The following is a 22,012-nucleotide window of genomic DNA, read 5'->3' as shown; positions in this document are numbered from 1 at the left end:
GCGCTCATCAGCAACGGCCTGGCTGCCTACACCTACATCACTGGTAACCTTCACACAAACTTCACACAACCTTTACACAACACTTCAGCAACCTTTTCGAACCGTGTCAGGTTTTAGTCACGCTCTCCCCTTTTCGTTCGTCCATCGATTTCTTCCTAAAGTAACGTCACACACTCTGATGGAGATCTTTAAGCGTTAATTAGCTGAGTAGATTAGAAAAGGGGGAGGAGATGAAGTGAAGGTGGGCGGAGTTAGTGTAAAAGAGGTAGTTGGGGAACTAGTTCCCTGTAGATCGATATCTCCTGCTCTATCCATTACCTACCCACCTGCCTACTTATCTCTCCTTGTGTGTGTGTGTGTCTCCACAGAGCACCCGGAGCGCTGTGCGCTGTACTTCATGTGTGGTGTGTGTGTGGGTCTGTTCCTCACACTCTTCGCACTGGTGGTGCAGATCTCCTGCAGGACGGAGTGTAAGCAGAGGCGGCAAGCCGTCGCCAAGAAACGTCCCCGTCCGGCTGACTCGGACTCGGATTCCGACTCTGATTCGGACTGGGACTCGGGCTCGGACCTGTCGTCGCGGCGACGGCGGCGCTTCGAGCGCACCCTGAACACGAACGTGTTCACCTCGGCGGAGGAGCTGGAGCGGGCTCAGCGCCTGGAGGAGCGGGAACGGATCATCCGCGAGATCTGGATGAACGGACAGCCTGACGTCCCAGGGACACGGAGCCTCAACCGCTACTATTAAACGCGCGCGCACACACAAGTACACACACGTACACATACACACAACATAAAAGTGTGGATATTGCTGGGATCTGTAGTGTTTACAAAGGACACGACCAGAAACTGACCTGTACGAGTGCCTGCTAACACTTAACCTTTAGTACCCTGAGGTCAAAGGTCACTCTAATATGAGGACCTCCCTGGAGTTTAAAGGACGCTAACAAGCCTGGTTGTGGGCAGCTCAGAAAGGACCAAGTGGCGTTCTGATTGGTCCTCTGGCGTTCTGATGGGTCCGTTCTTTGTGTCTGTCAGAACAGGAGGCGGGACTCTAGAGGACAAGACTAAACTTCAGCTACAGTGAGTCTGAAGACTGTGTGAAACAGGAACGTGATTAATTTTACCCATCAGCCCAGGTGACAGTCTCGAAAGCGCCACAGAGCGAGTTTGACTTGTGTGTGCGGCTCGCTGGCTCCCTCTACAGGTCGAACTGGAACACACACCTTGAGTGAAATGACGCTTTGCCTTTAAAAACAACAACAACAACAAAAAACATATCTATCTATCTATATATACAGAAACGCTTGGAATTCATCTCAGCCCTTATAAAGTTTATATTTTGAATATTTAATATTTTGTGTAATTTCTTCTCTGGATAGTTATGATGTATTTTTATACTGTGGCAGCTCAGGGATGTAATCTGAGTGTTTCCTTGTAAATCGATGCTGAAGATCTAATTCCTGGCGAAAAACTAAAAGGAATTAGCGAAACATGTTGAACGGTAAACCTCAAAGAGGTTGTGTTTATCGCAAGTGTGTGTTCGCGCAGGATGTTATGTTTTTATGCAAATCAATCAAGTCATGTGCCTTATTCAGAACAGAGGACACGTCGTAATGCTGCCTAGCTCCGCCCACTTTGGTGGTTGTGGTGTGTTTTGACTCCGTCTCGGTTCCACCTATTCACCTCGCTCGGCTACAACCTTTAAATCCATGCTTTACGATGTTCAGCTAAAGGCCTCATGGTACCACTGAAACCATGGCAACAGGAATACGATAATTGGTACATGACCACTGACGTGATTGGTCGAGGATCGGTTTAAGTGACGCGACGTTTGACAAGCGGGTGTAAACACCGCACAGGGTTAGACGGCGCCACCTACTGAAAGCCATCAGGGATTTTTCCACCTGTCGTCATGGCAACCTGGTTTCTTAGCCGTTCACTAGCACTCGAGATGAAGTAAAACAACGCAGAACATGTATACGAGACGGATTTTAATCTAATCCTGTCACTCTGCTTATAAAGAGGAATGGCAAAAGCTGGAGTAATAGCACGCGAAACCACACCCTCTAGACGCTCAAGTCTAACTCCGCCCACTGCAACCAGGCCGTGGAGTACAAGCGTGTTTAACAGGTTTACGTTCAGGCGCTTTTAATTAGCGTTTTTACCCGATGCATTTCCATTCACGTATGTAATATTTAAAAATAGCTTTAAAGTAAAAAAAAAAAAAAAAAAAAGTCACATGGTGCAGCTGTATAGATACATAGAGATACTGTATATGTAACTAAAACACACACAACCAAAGAGGACATTTTGTGTGTTTAGGTTGAAGAAAATCACAGAAAACGCCAAAAGCACTTATTGAAGATGAATAGATGAACCCAAAATATTCATCTATACGTTTTTCGTTCATCAGCAAAAAAATAAATATATAAATATATATATACATATTCATGACACACACTTCCTGTATGATAATATTCCTCACTATAATCATTCAACGTTGAATTTTCGCCTCAGTGTAGTTACAGAAATTCAAACATGTTTTATTGTTTGCTTCTTCTTCTCCTTCATTGTTGTTTAACGTCGGTTAGAATCCAGTAGGTTACATTATCGCCAGCTCCAGGTGTCATTCTCCCTCGTCCTCCCAGCCCCTTAAAGATGATTTTTCAGGCCAGCCTTCCCTAAAATGTCTAATGCATCCTTCTCTTATCCAGTCCCATTGTTTTGCTTTTTTTTACTTTATTATAATTGCAGTGCTATTAAGGTTTTGCATTTCAATTACACCTAACCAATCAGCGATGAGCTGTTATGACCTCATACCCATGTCACAGGAAGTCCTCCTGGTCTAGAGCTGGAACCTTCGGTACACTACGAGGATGAGCAGACGATATAGAGAACAGCACATTTCCCGCTGTGTTCATGCTTTTTTTTAGAACATAATTTGAAAATGTCCGACCCTTTGCACTGCGATGACACCAGCAATCAAAGTTTTTTCCCCCCAGACGGATTCTTCGCAGTTTGCTGTAAAAGTAGCGGTTCATATGATTGAATAGGGGTTGCAGTGCAGTCGGCTACGCTTGTAGGGAGCATTTTCTCTTCATACAGGAAGTACAGTGTTACTGAGGAAGGAGCGCTGTACTGTACAGGAGTGTGTGTTAGTAATTTATACCAGCTAGAGCGCACTGGGGAGTCAGGAATAACGTCCAGAGGAACCTGTTTGTGTTCTTGCAACCAGTGCTTTACATGCATTAACCAGAAAAAGATGTTTGGAATAAATTTCTAATAACATTGTTGGTGTCATATTTTTATTATTATTATTATTATTATTATTTTAAAGATAAGCATGCCCTCTAGTGGCAAAATCCCATATCACACAGCACAGCAAAAAGCATATTAAAGCTGATAAATAATTTTATTTTGTGTGTTGTTAAAACTTAAATTAAAAATAATTTTAAACAAACTGGAATCAGTGTTGCAGTTTCTTAGTATAATAGAACTTAGTTTTTAATTATCAGGCTGTGTTTAGTGTAATTTGTGGTTGTATTAGACATTTTCTTTAGTATTGTGTCAACAAATTTGGACTGAAAGCTAATATCATCAATAATATTTTGTCTCGTTGTCTTATAAGGTGTGTGTGTGTGCGTGTTTATGTTTATACCCAGTAAAAAAGGGCTGTATTAGCCTCTTGCTAGCCTCCTTTATATTGGAAAAAAACAGCTTTATTTACATCAATGCGAGACTTCAATTTTTTTTTTTTTTTTTTACTTTATTTGCGGTTATCATTAATATATTTTCACTAAGGCATCTTAAATACTTAAAAAGTAGAAACATTTTTAAATACTACTAATAAAAACCTTACATAACTTTTTAAGCAAATCCAAAACAATTGCGCCATCTTGGAAAGGTGACCCATCCAAGATGGCGGCGACGTTGACGTGTCCGGTTTCGTCAAATGTATGTACGCTCCACTTCAGTTTAAATTCACCATGGAAACCGTTACCATGGCTACCACGAGTAACACAGAGACGCATGCTCAGATAGTGACGTGCATGAAAGAAGGTCTCAGGGGAGTCAGGGAACTTTTTTTTTATTTGAAGACTATTAAGTGATTAATTAAAAGTATTTGAGTGAATTATTGTTTTTATTAGGCGTATAATAATGTCCGTGAGCAGAGCGCGCGAGCTTCCGTTCCTGCCAGGAAACACATTCCGGGACACAACGGTGAGAAACTTTATACACTAAATAACACTAAACAAAATAAATAGCGAAAACAAGTCACAATAATTTGACTTTTATGGGAAATATTATGAAAAATAGAAGCCAAAATAAAAATAAAAAACAAGAAAACACTAAACTGATTCATATTTCCGATGTTTTACGACAGATGATAGACACATCTATCTTTACGACATCTGAGTTACATTTACGTCGTATAAGTTTTAAAAACCCTCCTGAGGCAATTTATCTAAAATCCAGCTCACTAAGTGTTATTAAGCTAAATAACAGTTATCACACATTCTTACTAGTTAAGATTAGAATATGTAGAATGTAAAATTTAATATTTATTAGAATAACACAATATATTCATCAAAATAATAATAATAAATTCTTTAAATATAGTATAGCAAAGCAGCGATGATCGGGCCCAAGCACCTGCACCATCGAAAGAGAGCACCAGAAGGTTACCATAGTGGGGGAAGTGGGCACATGCATTTAAAGGGGAAATACTAACACCATTATTATGACATAATACATTATAAATCTATATAATTACATACAACTACGGAAGTTATTAGCCACTTTTTCACCATACGTTTAAGGCCTCGCCATGGCTGAACTATTTGAGATATCAAAAATCTCTTCACAATTTTGCATCCTTAATGTTGCGAGATTATATTGGCCCAGTTTAGTGGCGACCGTATAAATCCCTTAGGAGGAGTATATCAAATTGTGTGCGTTTGGCAAATAACCCAAAACAACTGAATTCCTGTTGAGTAGAGTCCACGTCACACACGGTGAAAGTTGTTCAGCTTAATGAGATCTAAAGGACTGTCGGGTTCTAGATGTACGTGCAAGTGCATATTGAGCATGTTAAGATTTCCAAAAAGCCCCAGATGATGTCATAGTGCTTAGGCCCTAATAAGTCTATTTAAGTACATTGTTTCTAACTGTAATTCCTATCCTAAGTCTAACCCTAGAGAAGAGGAGCACTTATTAGATGTCTTCATCCCATAAGCTGCATTTTTCATCTAATTCAAGTAGTAATAATCTTCCAACATTCTGCATGTGCTGTTTTTTTATTAAATGATCCCTCCTACGCAGAGGTCAGCCTTCCACAGACCGCAGACTTTATCCTATAAGAACGGTTACGCTCTACCCACCCGGCCCCGAGTGGGGATCGGTCAGCAGCCCTTACCCTCGGAAACGCTTCTCCATAACGAGATAAACCAGCTGTCCATGCCAATCTCCATCGTCTCACAAGACACGTCCACAGACACTCCTCCAACCGAGTTCATCCCAGCGCACGTCGCCTATGACAAAAAGGTAACAGATGCTTTTCCATTTTTCACAAACAGCGCTGCGTTACCTGAGGGTAGCCGTCATCATGCGAAGAATTCACACAATCCTGACATGACCCAAACCTGTCCCCCCCCCCCCGTTCCCCCGTCTCCCCCCACAGGTCCTACGTTTCTATGGCTACTTCCAGGAGAAGGTGGTGGATTCGCCGGAGGAGAGCTGGCGTGTGCGCCCGGTCGTGTTTTATTACTACCTGGAGGACGACAGCATATGTGTGATGGAGCCGGAGGTGGAAAACTCTGGACTGCCGCAGGGGAAACTGCTCAGACGCCAGCTCCTGCCCAAAAACGAGAACGGAGAACACTACCACTGGAAAAACCTGAACCTGGGGGTGGACCTGTGTGTGTACGGCACCGTGTACAGAATCACAAATTGCGACGGCTTCACCCAGGTACACACTCTTCAGATCAAACACATCATGGCAACACATCATGGCAACCTTGTGCTTTCTTAAAAGCCCAAATTTTGTGTGTGGATGTGTGTAGGAGTTTATGGAGAGTCAGGGGATCGTCCTGAACGAACCTGAATCGATCCCCTGTGACCCCTACATGACCCGCCGAGCTCAGGCCGACCGTGTGTTCATTACACCGACAGAATACGACCAACTCAAACAGTTCCTCACCATGGACCGCAAGGTAACATACACACACACACAAATTCATATGTGCTCCTGCAATTAGGTGACTTAACATGTTACAAATCGATTTGAACTCCCGCAAAAACAAATTCTTAAATATCAATAAATAACCAGCACTTAAATAAACAAATAAACACCGCAACATCAAAAACAACCACTGCAAAATTACCAACGTAAACTACCACCACAACATGAACACAAAAAAACAAAACCACATCATCAGTGGAAACCACAAAAACACCCCCAGCAAAAACAACAACTACACAAACATCAAAAGCAATAATGGAACCACAAACGCAACCACCAAAACACCAAAAACCCACTACATCATTAAAACCAACCACCATAACCAGATAAACAATCCCATCAAAAAGAACCGCAACATCAAAAACAACCCAATGGAAAACCACCACTGCATCTAAAAACATCCACTGCAATATAAACATCAAAAGCATCAATGGAACGGGCAAAAGCAACCATCAAAACAACAACAAAAAAAAGGACCACATCATCAAAAACAAGAGTGAAAAATTACCAACCGTCGCAACATCAAAAACAACCACTGCAAAATAAACATCTAAAAACAACCAATGGAAACTTGAAAAACAACTCCAGCAAAACATCCACTGCAACAACTACAAAAGCGACAACCAAAACAACAACTGTAACAGCAGCTATACACGAGTAAAACACACAATACACACATGGATCAACATAAAGCATCACTGGCACTGATGCTGCTCCACCAGTGCCCCCTAGAGGCAGCAGAATTAAAGCGTTTACATGACTGTTAAAGCGCATGCATTAGAGTCTGGAACATGAAAGATGGGAACATGAGCAGCTGTCAGTCTGACTTTCCAACAATGCTGTGGATCAGGACTGGTGATAATCAACTGGTAATAATATGAGGTTAATCATGCGTGTGTGTGTGTGTGTGTGTGTGTGTGTGTGTGTAGGTGCTGCGTTTCTTTGCCCTGCTGGAAGACTCAGACTTTCAGTACATTGAGAAGAGGCGCGTGATCCTGCAGTATTACCTGGCGGACGACTCGGTGGAGATCTGTGAGGTCCACGAGCCCAACAGTGGCAGAGACATGTTTCCCCTGCTGCTGCGGAGACAGAGGATTCCCAAAGACATCAAACCAGACTGCCGTGAGACACACACACACACGCACTATCTCTAATTCAGCCCACACCGAAATCAGAGGAAACCACATTAATTATATCAAGCTCACAGCATCACACACCATCTCCCACACTACTAACACACACCAGTGTAAAACCTTCCTGCACACACACGAGATTAAGGTGCAAGCGTTCACAGCACAATGTCACTCACACACACACACACACACACACACACCATCTACCACACCAGTCCTAACACATCTATACAAATGCGTGCATGTGCATGCAATCTAACACACACCAAGACACACACACACACACACACACACACACACAGTTACTATACACAAATTTATCACGCATAAATATTTTTTTTACTGTGCATGCACACTTTAATACGATATGATGCGCACACACCAACATTAACACACACAGTGTGCACACACACTGATACAACACTGTGCATACACACACACACACACACACACACTAATACAACAGTGTGCATGCACACACAGTCTAATGCACACCAATATAAGGTGCATGCACACACACACACACACACACACACAAAATCTAACAGACACCAATACAATAATGTGCATGCACACACACAAACACATTCTGTTGAAGTAATCCTAAATGATTAGTATAATAATAATAATAATAATAATAATGTGTACACAAACACACACTAATACAATCATGGACATTTCCTCAATCTAACCGTGTAACACACACCCAAAGAATAATGTGTGCACAAACACACACTAATATTATAATGTGCACACCTTCATGATCTCTCTCTCTCTCTCTCTCTCTCTCACACACACAGAGTCTTTCCCTAGCTGCGTTCTCGAAGTCTCCCCACATGAAGTTGATGAGTATTACTCTCCAAAGGACTTCCGCCTCGGGGAGACGCTGAGGCTCATGGGAAGGCACTTCCTGCTGTACGATTGTGACGAGTTCACCCGGAAGTACTACGAGCAGCATCACCCTGAGATCCCTCTCAAGCCCGTCCTGCCGGAGAAGAAGCCCGAGCAGACGTGGAAGAGGGTGAGGACGGTTTATACTTTTACATATATCTATCTACTTATTTTTTGTGCAAACTACAGGTATAATAGATTGTCTGTCTCCTCACACACTCACACACACACACACGCAGTTGATCCCTCCATACAACGGCTTCGGGTCGCTTGAGGACTCGCTCCAGAACTGTCTGACTCTGATTCCTGAGCCGCCCAAGAAAGACCTGATTAAGCTGCTGGAAAATGACCACAAAGTGCTGCGCTATGCTGCCAGGCTGGTGAGAAAACTAACATTAAACACACACACACACACACACACAGGAATCTAGCTTGGCGTTACACACAGTGTTGAGCTGTCTCTGCTTGCTACAGGACTCTCAGAATCCCTACGACGAAGGCCGTCACTTCATCCTCTTCTACTTCCTGTCTAACGACATGATCAGCATCTTTGAGAAGCCCACGCGCAACTCAGGCTTCATCGGAGGGAGATTCCTGGAGAAGACGCGCGTTCCCAAACCGGGGAGCACGGTGGAAAACCCCGAGTACTACGGCCCGGCCGATTTCGCCATAGGAGCCACGGTGGAGGGTAACTCCTGCTTCTGACGACTTCTACGCTAATTAGGGATAAAACACAGGGGAACATCATATGGTGGTGTGACGAAGCAGAGTTACTCCTTTCTTAGTTCCGTTAACCTAAGCATGACTTGAGGTGTTTTATTCCTCACGTTTATACCACAGCACGTTGTTTGACCTCTGACCCCTTCCATGATTGTCAGTCTTTTTCAATTAATTGTGTGCTTTAATTGTAAGTCTTTAGATGGCGGTTCGTTCTGACTGACGCCGATCAGTACGTACTCAATTACCTGGAGTCAGTGGCAGAACAGGAGCGGATCCCCGAGCAGACCCTCGCATCACTCCGGCAAGCTCTAGGCAAGAACCCAGTCTCGAGCGCAAACCCAGACCCGGGTACGGACTCTGAATCGATAACATCCTAACAAACACCGCCAGACATTTGAGTCTTCAATCCATGATGTCTGACTCGCGCTTTGTCTTTTCAGATCCAGAGCGGACGCACTCGTCCTGAATCCTCATCCTGTAACTACGTCGTGTTCTGACCTCCAGTAGGACAAATTCTCTCGTATTCTTCTCTACATCCAGTAGTATCAGGGATGAAGACATTTATCATCTAGACTGTTTTCTGTCCTGACTCCTAGATGGTGGTTCTCTAGATGTTCGTACAGCTGAGTCGCTGGCATCTGAGACACAACCCCAAGAGCGTCCCTCAAATGGCATAAACGTAAATGAAAAATAAATTGTGGATCATGTTTTTTCCAGTATGTTTCAACAAACTGTCTTGAGTTTTTCCATTGAAGCTGTAGAAATATGCATGTAGAGGAAATAAAGCCACTCTGCTTGTAATTGTGCAGATTGTTCTTTACTATATCAAACGAGTAATTAATGTAATTAATAAAATGGAAACAATGGGAGGGGTTGAGTCAGGAAGGCCATCCAGTGTAAAACCTGCGCCAAGCTTGTGTGCGATCGGATCGTCCGCTCTGGTGACCTCGTCCCCAGAGCAGCTAAGAGACCAACAACAACATCAACAAACATAAATAGCTGAGAGCAGGGGTAGCTCGGTGGTCAAGGTCCCCGCTTTAAACCGTGATTCCAACGGGCTGCCACTGTTGGACCCTTGATCAAGGTCCTTCACACCCAAGTACAACTGGGTATCGAGCTCGCAACCCGACACGACGCCCCTAATTAGGTATAATTTTATGGTTTAATTCAATTTTAAATCTAGCTGTGGAGACCAATACCATTTTTAGTATCAAGTCATTTCAACATAATGCACTATGGGGATCGGCTCACTTTCAAAGCCAGTGCTAGTGCTAGTCATTTAATGAACTGCATGTCAATTTAAACATCACCTATTCGAGATATAGACATTTAAACAAAGGCAGAAATTCAACAAAACCCACAGTGGAGCCATTTAAATGCAATACAGGGTACACATTGTTCACGACTGCATTGTTCAGAACAGTGAAGTGTGGATGTCGTCGGCTCGTGTATCTGGAAATCGTCCACAGTCAGAGCTCGGTTTTCCGAAGACAATCCTTTTGTCTCTGTTCAAAGCCGCAGATCTTAATATAACACTTCCGTCACTAAGGCAGCGAGTTTCATTTTCCACCAACACAACCCAGCCATGCATCTGCATCACATTTTAAAAGCAACTCTTTGCCTCATCTTGGATTCTGATTTGTCTGTAGATTAGTTTTCTATAACAGCAGCTCTGACACAAATGAAGGTTTATATTGATGTTACTAAGCTCGTTCTTAACTTTAACGGTTATTTAACAACTAATGGATGGAGTCTCCAGTGTCAGAGTTGGGCTCTTCAGGACAGTGGGATTACTGCTTTGTGGTTTTGGTTTTTAACTGTGCTTCATCACAACACCCTGAGTGAGGCCAGAACACATTATGAAATCCTTACATTCACCCCCGTTTTTTTTTTTTTGAACGTCTCAATATCTAATATATATTTTTTAAATCGCTCAGTGTTTACACACAGCACTGACACACTCGTATAGATAGCGATTACACATGAGACAATGTGTACATCTCTTTATTGTACGGCGGTACCTCGGCCTCACAAATTCTTCACTAAACTGAAATTTTGCAAGCAATTTGCGTCTTTTGTTTCTGGAATACGAGCGACCAAACCATGTCAAACTAAATGCCCATAAGTTGTGCCCACGCCTGGGAGCGGTTCAAAACTTTAGTGGAAAGCCAAAGTGATTTTTTTGCATTTTGTGTAAATTTAGTGAAGACGCCGCACCATGGGTCCCTGGAATGCTATTAAGGACGGTAGCAAGTAGAAAACGGAGCCACTTTCAGTTTGGTCTTTAAAGCAGCCGGTGCCAAGAGGAATCCTAAATAAAGGTTAAGGGAGGTTTAATGTCTATTTATTTCATATTTTACTTGATTACATGTCAAATGTTTTTATATGCAAAAAAAAATGATTATAGTGTTGAAAATTGGTAATATTGGTAAAGTTTTTGGCTGGCTGGAACGGATTATCTGTGTTTACATTATTTCCTATGGGATAATGCGTTTCACAATACAAAATTTCACCTTAAGAACTCGCCTCCGGAGCGGATTAAATTCATATGCCGAGGTACCGTTCTCCAAGACCACAATTTACAATATTCATTTCAGTTTTTCGTCAAACACAATCACGTCCATTCATACGACACTCGAGATGTTGTCATGGTAATAAAACTCTCCAACACTTCTGGGTTTTTCCCTCATGTTTATTTTTATTTTTAACTTCATAGAGAATCAGCTTTTAAACAACCAGCTTGAATGGAAATCCCAAATTTGTCTTTGGAAAAACAATAAACATCCCGTGCTGTAGTGTTCGGGTTCTGCGTTTTGACACCTTGATTGAGGGGCGGAGTCTGTGCTACTGAGGGAAAAAAAAAAAAAAAAATCACAATGAACCAACCAGAACGCAGATGCGTCTATAAGAAAGTCTTCAGGAACCTCTGGTTTCATCCAGACTTAAAAGGAAGCACCATGTGTCATGCACATCCCATAATCCTGAACTATTTGGTTTTTTTTCACAAGAAGCTCGAGAATTTCTTAACATAAGAAGCTCAAGAATTTCTAACTTCCTAAAGCGTGACTGAGAAACAGCCGTGACATGCAAGAACCCACTCCTCTCCCTTATATAAAAAAAGAAAAAAATAACCTCCCTAAACACCTTCACAGGCTGTGTGTGTGTGTGTGTGTGTGTGTGTGTGTGTGTGTGTGTGTGTGTGTGTGTGTGTGTGTGTGTGTGACCTGCACGCTGGATGTCCTTCGCAGGCCACCGTGGGCCCGTGTTATCACCTTCCCCAGGGCTGGCTGATACAGTACTGACAACAAGAAAACATGGCTTTCCAACGACAGAGATAAAGAAGCTACGGGTCGCTGCGAACCGGCAGAGGAAAGAGAAATCGCGACTAGAAATTAATTGGAACAAAAGCAATAACAAAATACTGATAATGACGATGTACAAAAAGGAAGAAAAGAAAAAAAAAAAGGATAAAAACAAAAGGAACGAGGGGACGTAGGTCGATTCTTTTTTTCTCCCCCCTGAGGGCGCCAACACTTTTGGATGGCGAGTCCTCTATGGAATGTCGTAGCACCCTCGTGATCGAAGTCGATCCGAACAGGAAATGGGTGACCTGTTTCCTGTTTCTGTCTCTTACAAAAAATATATATATAATATGTATGGGGCGGGGTTATGGAAAGGGGGCGGGGTTAAGGGGCTTTGAGCTTCTTCAGCCGGGGCGAGGTTCCGTTCTCTACCTTGAGCGCGCCGTTCTCATGGTGACCAGCTGCAAAACACACACACACACAGATCAGGTTAGAATGCGGGTATTGTTTGCTTGTGTGTGGTGTAACAGAACCGTGTGTGTGTGTGTGTGTGTGTGTGTGTGTGTGGTTGACATTTAAATACAATGTCAATACACACTGTATTCTTCCTCATCAACTAGTAAGAGTCATGTTTCTCTATCTCACACACAGCTCCTCCTCCTATTGTTCAATGTGTGTGTGCGCGCGCGTGAGGATATCAAAAGCTTTTAAAGCTAATCCAGCTGTATACACCAATCACACAATGTAACACCGGTTAGATTTATCAAAGGCCTCCCCGCTTGTGATTTGCACGAAAGAAGAGCAGCGTGCAGTGATTCCGAGGTTGAACCTGCTGCTGAAACGACTCACAGAAGAGCGTAAGCAGCGTAAAGTGTGCTCTAAAGACCGATACTCTGAGGAAGGTGAACGTTTTTCCGCTTAAGGAGAATCGTTACTGGTGACGAGACACGGATTCATCACTACGAGTCTGAACGCAAGGATCAAAAGTACATCAACGCTTAGTTTTCTGGGATCCTCATCGCAAGGGCCAGAAGTATTGGAACACATTGGATCAGGAAAATCGCTTATCGACGCGCTGAAGACTAAACTTTAGAGGACCACCATCCAAGGACACAGTGATCTCACGTGACGATTCACGTCTGCACACACCGTCCTCACTTGGTTTTAAAGGTCCTCACTATAGTCCCGATCTCACTCCATCAGACTTTCACCTTTCCGGTTTGGTCCCCTGAAAGCTGAACTACGAGGACCAAGATTCACTTCTGATGAAGAAGCGTCCTCGTAGCACTTCCGGCTCAGCCTAAAACGTTTTTTAATTAGAGAATACGAACGCTTGTTGACGGACGGACAAAGGAGATTGTGTGAAAAAATTCTGCGTTTCACATTCTATACATTCACTTACACACTGAAAATATTGTATGTAATTGTAAGCATCAGTATCCGGTACACTGCAGTGCCTATTTTTTTTTGGACAATACACGCGAGTTAATTCCGCAATTTTGTTCGCATCTACGAATGTTCGTAGAACCACGGTCTGTTTATATGCGTGGGAATCTGTAACTCGAAAATGTTCCCAAGTCGGAGACTTGCTGTAATTAAAATAAATTCTACAGGCGGAGTGCGGATAATTTTCGCAAATTTTCCGACGCTCCACGTGGTAAAAGGTTTTACATTGTGGTGCCATTTGAAAAGAATCCGACAGTGTAGACAAACATCACAGTGCACGTGAGAGTGTGTAGAAGCGAACGTGTGCATGTACCTGCGTCGCGTTTGACTGCGCGTGAAGTCTGTTTAGCCGCTGCTCTCTTTCTCGCCTGCTCCAGCCTGAACTCACGCGTGCGCCTCAGCTGGAAACAGAAAAACTTCCACAGCAGCCATGACTGCGTCGAGCACACCAGGAACAGCACCAGGAGTCTACACACACACACACACACACACACACACACAGTATCAGCATGGGATGAAATACAGACGAGGGGCATTCGAGTCAAACTGGGACTTTTCTTCCAAGTCGTTCCTCTGAGCCGAACATGTTGTTGAATTTACAGCTACAAAGCTAACTAGCATCTAACACAAGGATGAATCCCAAACCCCTCTCTAACCCCTGATCAAGGGCACTACTTGGTGTGTGGAACAAGGGATTGTACACCCTACATTGTGCACTAGCTTTCCATTTAACACTATTTGGGATTCGACCCCAGAACCTGGAAGTTAGCGGAGATGATTTCCTTAAGTGGAAATAGAACGTTACAGGACTGTCCAGCACCTCCATGGTTTATTCTTCTCACCGTTTGGCTACACAGTAGCGGAAATCATTTCAAACTACACTAACTATAGGTCGCGGCTAATTAGTTCCTCCAGGCGCATAAGGATGTGTGTGGGCGGAGCAAAAACATCTGGTTAAATAAAAGAAACAAAACATAATCTCTTGATAATGAATGGTCTTTGCTGGTGTATAAAAGCGATATCACACTATCCGTCATGCTGTTGTGCTGAATATCAGAACGGCTGTGACATCGTCGGTACTCAGGCTACGCCGTGATGATATTCAGTACAACGGCATGACCGAGGTGAGTGTGGTGCCGCTTAAATAAAGGGAGTTTTTACTCTTTTTTTTTTTTACAGAGTAACAAAGTCCCGGTTCGATTCAAACAAACTTTACATTTATATATTCAAAGGAGTTGAAAAAACAAAAAACTAAACGATTTGTACCAGGATGTGTAAATTTACAGTTAAAGTCGGACATGCTGGTACGCAGCTAAAGGTTATTGTTAAGGCGTAACTCGTAATTTCTGACCTTAAAAGAAAAAAAACAGACAGCTGACGGCTCATCCCTAACCTGGAATTCGTACTCAGGAACTCGTCATGTTTTTACACAGCCGAAGCACAGTGTGTGGACAGAAAATATGTGTGTGTGTGTGTGTGTGTGTGTGTGTGTGTGTTACCTGATAGGCAGTGTGTTGAAGTTTCCGGCCTCCCAGTCGAGTGCCTGGTTCTCAGATCGCGCCAAACCGAATCCCACGGACAGGAACATCAGCGTCAGAGATACCATACGGGTCAAAACAAACCCCACTGACCACAGATCAAACCTACACACACACACACACAGGAGTTTAAAAACAATCCTGCACAGAGGTGACATTATTATATTGTGTGTGTGTGTGTGTGTGTGTGTGTGTGTGTGTTTTACATTTTATGGTGTGTCTCGTCGATAAAGTAGATGAGTCTGGACAGGTGGAACCCCGTCTCTGAGACGTACTGCAGGAAGAGTAGGACCACGCCTATACGTGTCAGACTGCGCACACACACACACACACACACACACACACACACATCATAAGTACACTGCATGAGATAAAACGCACTCCAGACCCTCCAGACTAAACCTGTACACTCACTTTAATAAATACGCAGCCAGGATGTGAGACAGGTACAGGCAGATATACTGCAGCTGACGAGCGATCTCTTCCTGCAACACACACACACACACACACACACACACACACACAATAAATCACCACTCCTGCCCTCGTTCACACGCATCTCCCTCTTGTCTCTGATCTCTCACCTTGCGCACTTTCTGGAAGTAGAGCTCGGGCAGAGCGTGGAGCCAGTACGCCAACTGGGTCAGATAGAAAAACTTCACCTGGAACCTGGAGAGAGAGAGACGGAGAGAGAGAGACACAGAGAGACACGGTCAGTGAGACAAAGAGAGAGACACAGAGAGACACGGTCAGTGAAACAGAGAGAGAGAGAGACACGGGAAGTGAGACAGATACAGAGAAAGAGAGAGACATGGACAGTGAGACAGAGAGACGGACAGTGAGACGGACAGTGAGACAGAGAGGGACAGCGAGAGAGAGAGACAGTGAGACAGAGAGGGACAGTGAGAGAGAGACAGTGAGACAGAGAGAGAAAGACAGTGAGACAAAGAGAGAGAGAGAGACGGAGAGAAAGACACACGGACAGTGAGACAAGAGAGAGAGACACGGACAGTGAGACAGAGATGATTAGAAACACAGAAGGAAGACTTCAAAGATCAAGGATTTTGCTGATTAAATAGTTGCGATTTATTATTATTACTTGTTTGAGTCAAAGCGGGACTTTTGATTGGGAAACAACCGTGTTCTGTTATTCTGCACAAAGTTTCACTGGTGCTTGGACCCCATCAAGGTAGAAACATTTCTCAGCGCTCCGCAGCCATGATGGGGCGTCTGAAACGCAGGCCTCCCAGGAACTCCTTTCCTTTAATAGAAAAATGTCCTCGTATAATCACTACAAACAGAACACACCGAGGGGTTCCTGGGAGGCCAGCGTTTCAGATGTGCATGAAGCCGGCAGTGCGATCAGGGCTCCGGTGTGCTGAAAAGTCGACGGTGTCCGCGCATTACCGAAACAACGGTGTTCTTAAAGTCCCCTTTTGACTCGAACATATGTTTTACCAAATCGGTGCTACAGGTTCTTCAGTGGAACTGTGTGAAGCAGTTCGAATGTGTGTGTGTGTACCTTAGGTGGACATGAGGGTAGTTCTCCCACAGGCTGCTCGGATGCAGAAGATATCCCTCCTGCAAAAGATAAAAAAAATAATTAATAAATAAATACACACATACAAATATAGAGATGGACAGACAGATAGACAGAAAGTCCGTCTTAGTGTCTTACAGTAGCGAGAACGTATAGACTCCACAAACTGGAGACGAGGTAGAACACACACAGCTGTCCGGACTCGTTAAACTTCGTGTTCTTGCTCTTCGAAAGGTGAAGACGCCGGTTCACTTTCTGTACGCGACAAACGAACAGCACGCAGTTAAAGGTTGGAAAGGACTACGTTACCCATGATGCATGTGGTGTTGTGCCGTAACTCACGTCCAGGATGTACTCCTGCACCACGGCGTGGAGGATGATGGTGATGAAGAGATAGAAGAGGACGGTGGCGCAGTCCTTCCAGCCGTAGTGGTACAGAGTCAGCTCTCCATCTAAAACACACACACACACTCGATCAGTACACCTCGTGGTACAAAAGTAATGGAGTGTGTGTGTGTGTGTGTGTGTGTGTGTGTTACCTGGTGTCACTGTACTGATGTTGTACTGGGGTTGAATAAAGAGAATAGCGGTTTTTGCCGTGGCCTGTTGGAATCAAACAGAAACGATCGTCGTTATTTCTTTATTACAAATGTCACAACATCATATCATTACATCATCCACACTAGTTTTAATAGAGCGTGATGATGAAAGACGTTTTTTCTTCTCTTTTGAGCAGCGAGTGGTGTGCTTTTTAACATACTGTGACCTTCAACATTTAGAAGTTACAAAACTTCTCAGAAAACTGACCGGGCTGCTGTCGGTTCGTTTTTTTTTTTAAACCACACATTTGCAATCATGATGAGTTGCCATAGAAACCGTAACCTCCGAAGGAAACCGAGAAAGAGAAGTTAGCATGCCTCACTAATCGGAGCCGTTATGCTAATCATCAAAGAGCTGAAATCATAATGCAGGATTAACTCCTTCTGTGCTGGTTGTCACAACTTCTATAGCGCAGGATTAAATGATCCAGGGACGGAGGAGTGAACAGATAAGTGCTTACTTATCAAAAGTAAGCAGACTTACTTTTTTTTTTTATCTTATTACACATCTGAGCAGTTGAGGGTTAAGGGCCTTGCTCAAGGGCCCAACAGTGGCAACTTGGTGGTTGTGGGGTTTGAACCTGGGATCTTCCGAACCGTAATCCAATACCTTAACCACTGAGCTACCCTTGGCCCAGGGGTAAAATAAACTATGGGTTAATCCAGCAATTAAACTGTATTGTTCATCTATATGCTGTTAAATTAATCATAAACCTTGGGTTTAAGTTTTGGATCAAGTCATATCTAAAGTAGAATGTTGGATTTGGGATAAACGTACAATTTTAGATTACATTGATGATTTATGATTTAATCTGCCTTAATCTGACAATTGTCCCTAATGCTGACCTTAACAATAACTAGTGAATTAAAATAAAGATAAATGTTATGTAATGCATATAGTGATGCATTCATTAAGTGCTGGATTAACCCCTAAACATTCTGTAATAAACACAATAGTGCTGGATTAACAAAAAAAGGGTCAATTAACCCGAACAGCACTGCATTATGTGTACAAGTGTTAAATAAGATCTCGTGAACCCGGAATTAAAACAAAGTGTTGCATTAACCTCAACAGTGCTAGTTTAAAGGCATAAAAGCGTAGTATTAACCCTAAAATTCCTGGATTAATCCCTAAAAACGTTGGATTAACCTTGACAGTGCCAGACTAACCCATAAAGTGTTGGATTAACCCCAATAGTAATGGATTAACCCCTAACAATGTTAGATTAACCTCAAAAGTGCTAGACTAACCCTGACAGTGTTGGACTAACTCCTAAATATGTGGTATTAACCCCAACTGGTTAGGACTAAACCATAAAGAGCCAGACTGACCCATAAACAGCTGGAACTGCTGGATTAATCAATAACAATGTTGGATTAACCCAAACAGTGTTGGATTTACCAAGAACAGTGTTGGATTTACCCCAACACCGCTGGGCTAGTCCCTAAAAGTGCTGGACTAACCCCTGACAGTGCAGGACTCGTACCCAAAAGTGCTGGATTAACACCCAAAAGTGCTGGATTAAACCATAAATCATTGGAATAACCCCAAAAGGGCTGGATTAACCCCCAAAAGGGCTGGATTAAACCTCAACAGTGCTGGATTAACCCCTAAAAGCATTGGATTAACCCCTAAAAGTATTGGATTAACACCTAAAAGCATTGGATTAACACCTAAAAGCATTGGATTAAACCACAACAGTGCTGGATTTACCCCTAAAAGCATTGTATTAAACCTCAACAGTGACTCCAAAGCATTGGATTAAACCTCAACAGTGCTGGATTAACATTCAAAAGTGCTGGATTGACATCCAAAAGTGCTGGATTAACATCCAAAAGTGCTGGAGTAACACCCAAAAGCGCTGGATTAAACCTCACCAGTGCTGGATTAACCCCTAAAACCATTGGATTAACACCTAAAAGTACTGAATTGAACCACAACAGTGCTGGATTAACACCCCAAAGGGCTGGATTAAACCTCAACAGTGCCGGATTAAACCTCAACAGTGCCGGATTAAACCTCAACAGTGCTGGATTAACAACTAAAAGTGCTGGATTAACACCCAAAAGTGCCGGATTAAACCACAACAGTGCTGGATTAACCCCTAAAAGTGTTGGATTAAACCACAAAGAGCCAGATTGACCTATGAACAGCTGGGTTCAACCATAAACAGATTACATAGCGTTTAATAGCTTTAGCTTGTAGCTCTCGAACTGCCCTGTAGGTGTTAATTTAACTGGTTTGGGATTTTCCTGATCTAATCTAGCTCGAGCCAGTGAAGCGATCGAGTCCTGTGTGAGTGTGGAGAGACATGCATGTTGCAGGAGAGATGATCTGCAGGAGCAGAAGGGGGAGATGAAGCTGAGCAGGAAGAGCCCATCCTCCTAAACGGAGACGTGGCACTTCTGATCTGCCCTGAGCTCCGGGGGATCCGACCGGCACACGGAGCACCACCACTTTAATATGAAAAGAAAAGTTAAAGGAACAAAGACAGACTGATGTGATGAAGTTTCCTGTGTTTTTGGTGTCACATGCGTGACGGTGCTGATCTGTTGGACTGAGTGAAGCTCAGATTACACCACTGATAACTCAGGCTTTTGTGCAAATCTCATCCGAGACACCGAGTGTGTCCGAGCTGGAGATGTTTAACCAGGACTGTCATCTGATTTCATGCGATTATATAATAATAACAATAATAATAAAACAGTGTGTGAGAGAGAGAGAGAGAGAGAGAGAGAGAGATGTGCAGATCACAGAAAAAAAAGTTACACAAGTTACCAACTGCAGGATTTATTACTACATTGTTGCATTAAAGATCAAAGAGAGAACCGATATGTAAAGGAAAAGGAGACAATTCTCTCTGTCCGTGTGTGTGTTTTTACAACATACCTCAAACATCAGGCCAATGAGAAGGAAGATGACCAGACTGAACACAATGTCGGCATGGTTCTGAATTAAAAACTCCTGACTAAAGAAAGGATAGCTCTTATTTCTCCTCCGAAAAGCCATTTCAATCCCGTCGTCCCCCCTTTTTTTTATTCTTTGACTTCTGCTTTTCTTGACTCCTTGTTTTTCCTGCTCCGACTCGGAAGAAGAAGAAAAAAAAAAAAGACGGAAAAAAAGTAAGAGAGAGAAAAAAAAAAGTTCAGTTTGCTACAAAGTTAACTTTCTGACCGCACCGCGCATGCGCGTCTCTTAAAGGGAGCGCGCGAGACATTCCTCAGCGCGGAAAAAATGACGTCAGCGCAAATTTGAAAAAAAAAAAAATTAAAGAGGATTTTTTTTTTTCAGTTATGAGTGAAGAATCAGTTCTGTGTGAAAACTTGACATTTTAAACGGGTTTATGTAAAGAAAAAGACACATTATTGTGAAACCACAGAGCAGAAGATTTAAAATTAAAATTAAAATACAGTACATTATTTCCAGGGATTTGACTTTATTCGTCACATAGACATTACTGCACATTATATATATATATATATATATATATATATATATATATATATATATATAAAGATAGTGGCTTGTGTTTTAAGTGTGTATATATACAGTATATATATTTATATAATAAAACTCTAGAAAAGTTGGCGTGTCTGTACATTGGAGATATTTATGAAAAAATATTTGTGGGGGACGTGAGATGAGTAATAGACCAAATCGAAATGTTTTTTTGGAATTTCTGTCTGTTTGTGCATCACATAAGAAAATACTGATGGAATTTTAATCTGGTTTTCACAGGTGTATTTGGCCAAGCTTGAGGTAACATATACTGTAGGCTGAAAATAGAAAGGCTGATTTGAAATTTAAATAAAAAGTGCTCTTATTGAAGGAAAAAGGTACTTTGATTACCACAGATGGCTAGACGTGTTCTAAAATTGAAGCCTATCCCAGTAGGCACGGTACACTCTGGACAAGGGACACACACCTACACAAACACACTCATTCACACACTACAGGCAATTTGGGAACGCCAATGGTCTTTGGATGGTGGAAGGAAAACAGAGTACCCGGAAGAAATCCACCAAGCAGAGGGGGAAACATGCAAACTTCATGTGCATAGAGATGGGAATCGAACCCGGACCCTTAAGGTGCAAGGCAACAGTGCAAACCACTACACCACCATGCCACCACCTGTTAATCAATTTGATTAATTTAATCTACACTACTATGAATTTGATCTAGCTCTTCACTGCCCATGTGCATCAGTGAGCCTCGGCCACCCATCACCATGTCTCTAGTTTGCCGTATTTTTCTTTCTTGGATTATTTTTTTGGTCCTGACCCCTGCAGACTGGAAACATCACATGGTGGAGTTGCTCTGACCCAGTCCTCTGACCAACACAATTTGACCCCTTGTCAAAGTCACTCAAATCCTTACGCTTGCCCATTTTTTCTTCTTCCAACACATCAACCTCAGGAAAAAGGTTCACTTGCTGCCTTACATATCCCACTCACTTCCAGTCACCACTGTAATAAGATATTTTAATATAGCTACTGTAAGAAGGACCAGGGTGCAAAAAGTGTTTATATTGTGAAGGTGAATAATTTAACATGGGAGTCAATGGGGATTGATTTACTTTTGGAGCCAGCTCCTAGTGGTCA

At 42.8% G+C, this 22,012-nt stretch overlaps 3 protein-coding genes across 4 annotated transcripts in view; 2 read left to right on the top strand and 1 right to left on the bottom strand.

The window, feature by feature from the left end:
• LOC128518099 (protein eva-1 homolog C) overlaps positions 1-3,415 on the top strand; it is a 49,433-nt gene extending 46,018 nt beyond the window's left edge. Inside the window, exons 7-8 of the mRNA XM_053491244.1 lie at positions 1-43; positions 369-3,415. The exon at positions 1-43 is cut by the window's left edge and continues 137 nt beyond it. Coding sequence (XP_053347219.1) covers positions 1-43; positions 369-745 — 420 coding nt within the window. The 3' untranslated portion in view covers positions 746-3,415. The remainder of the gene's footprint in view (positions 44-368) is intronic.
• Positions 3,416-4,038: 623 nt separating this feature from the next.
• efhc1 (EF-hand domain (C-terminal) containing 1) lies at positions 4,039-9,774 on the top strand. Of its 2 annotated transcripts, XM_053487331.1 has the most exons (11): positions 4,039-4,221; positions 5,323-5,544; positions 5,681-5,968; positions 6,063-6,212; positions 7,171-7,363; positions 8,175-8,395; positions 8,505-8,645; positions 8,740-8,953; positions 9,178-9,333; positions 9,426-9,488; positions 9,582-9,774. In XM_053487331.1, the coding sequence occupies exons 1-10, from the start codon at positions 4,159-4,161 to the stop codon at positions 9,449-9,451; spliced, it is 1,674 nt and encodes a 557-aa protein (XP_053343306.1). In that variant the 5' UTR covers positions 4,039-4,158; the 3' UTR covers positions 9,452-9,488; positions 9,582-9,774. The 2 variants fall into 2 exon arrangements, with proteins under 2 accessions (XP_053343306.1, XP_053343297.1); XM_053487322.1 differs by having other exon boundaries at positions 9,426-9,774.
• Positions 9,775-11,662: 1,888 nt separating this feature from the next.
• tram2 (translocation associated membrane protein 2) lies at positions 11,663-20,601 on the bottom strand. Its single transcript, XM_053490555.1, has 11 exons — positions 20,301-20,601; positions 17,351-17,414; positions 17,154-17,263; positions 16,950-17,066; positions 16,794-16,852; positions 15,856-15,940; positions 15,686-15,756; positions 15,478-15,582; positions 15,233-15,376; positions 14,047-14,201; positions 11,663-12,748 (listed from the first exon to the last, which is right to left on the bottom strand). The coding sequence occupies exons 1-11, from the start codon at positions 20,418-20,420 to the stop codon at positions 12,672-12,674; spliced, it is 1,107 nt and encodes a 368-aa protein (XP_053346530.1). The 5' UTR covers positions 20,421-20,601; the 3' UTR covers positions 11,663-12,671.
• Positions 20,602-22,012: the final 1,411 nt, after the last annotated feature.

The sequence above is a fragment of the Clarias gariepinus genome, chromosome 2 (genome assembly GCF_024256425.1).
Source record: "Clarias gariepinus isolate MV-2021 ecotype Netherlands chromosome 2, CGAR_prim_01v2, whole genome shotgun sequence".
Classification (NCBI taxonomy): Eukaryota; Metazoa; Chordata; class Actinopteri; order Siluriformes; family Clariidae; genus Clarias; species Clarias gariepinus.
The sequence above is the reverse complement of the archived record's forward strand: the minus strand, read 5'-3'. Positions and strand labels throughout refer to the sequence as shown.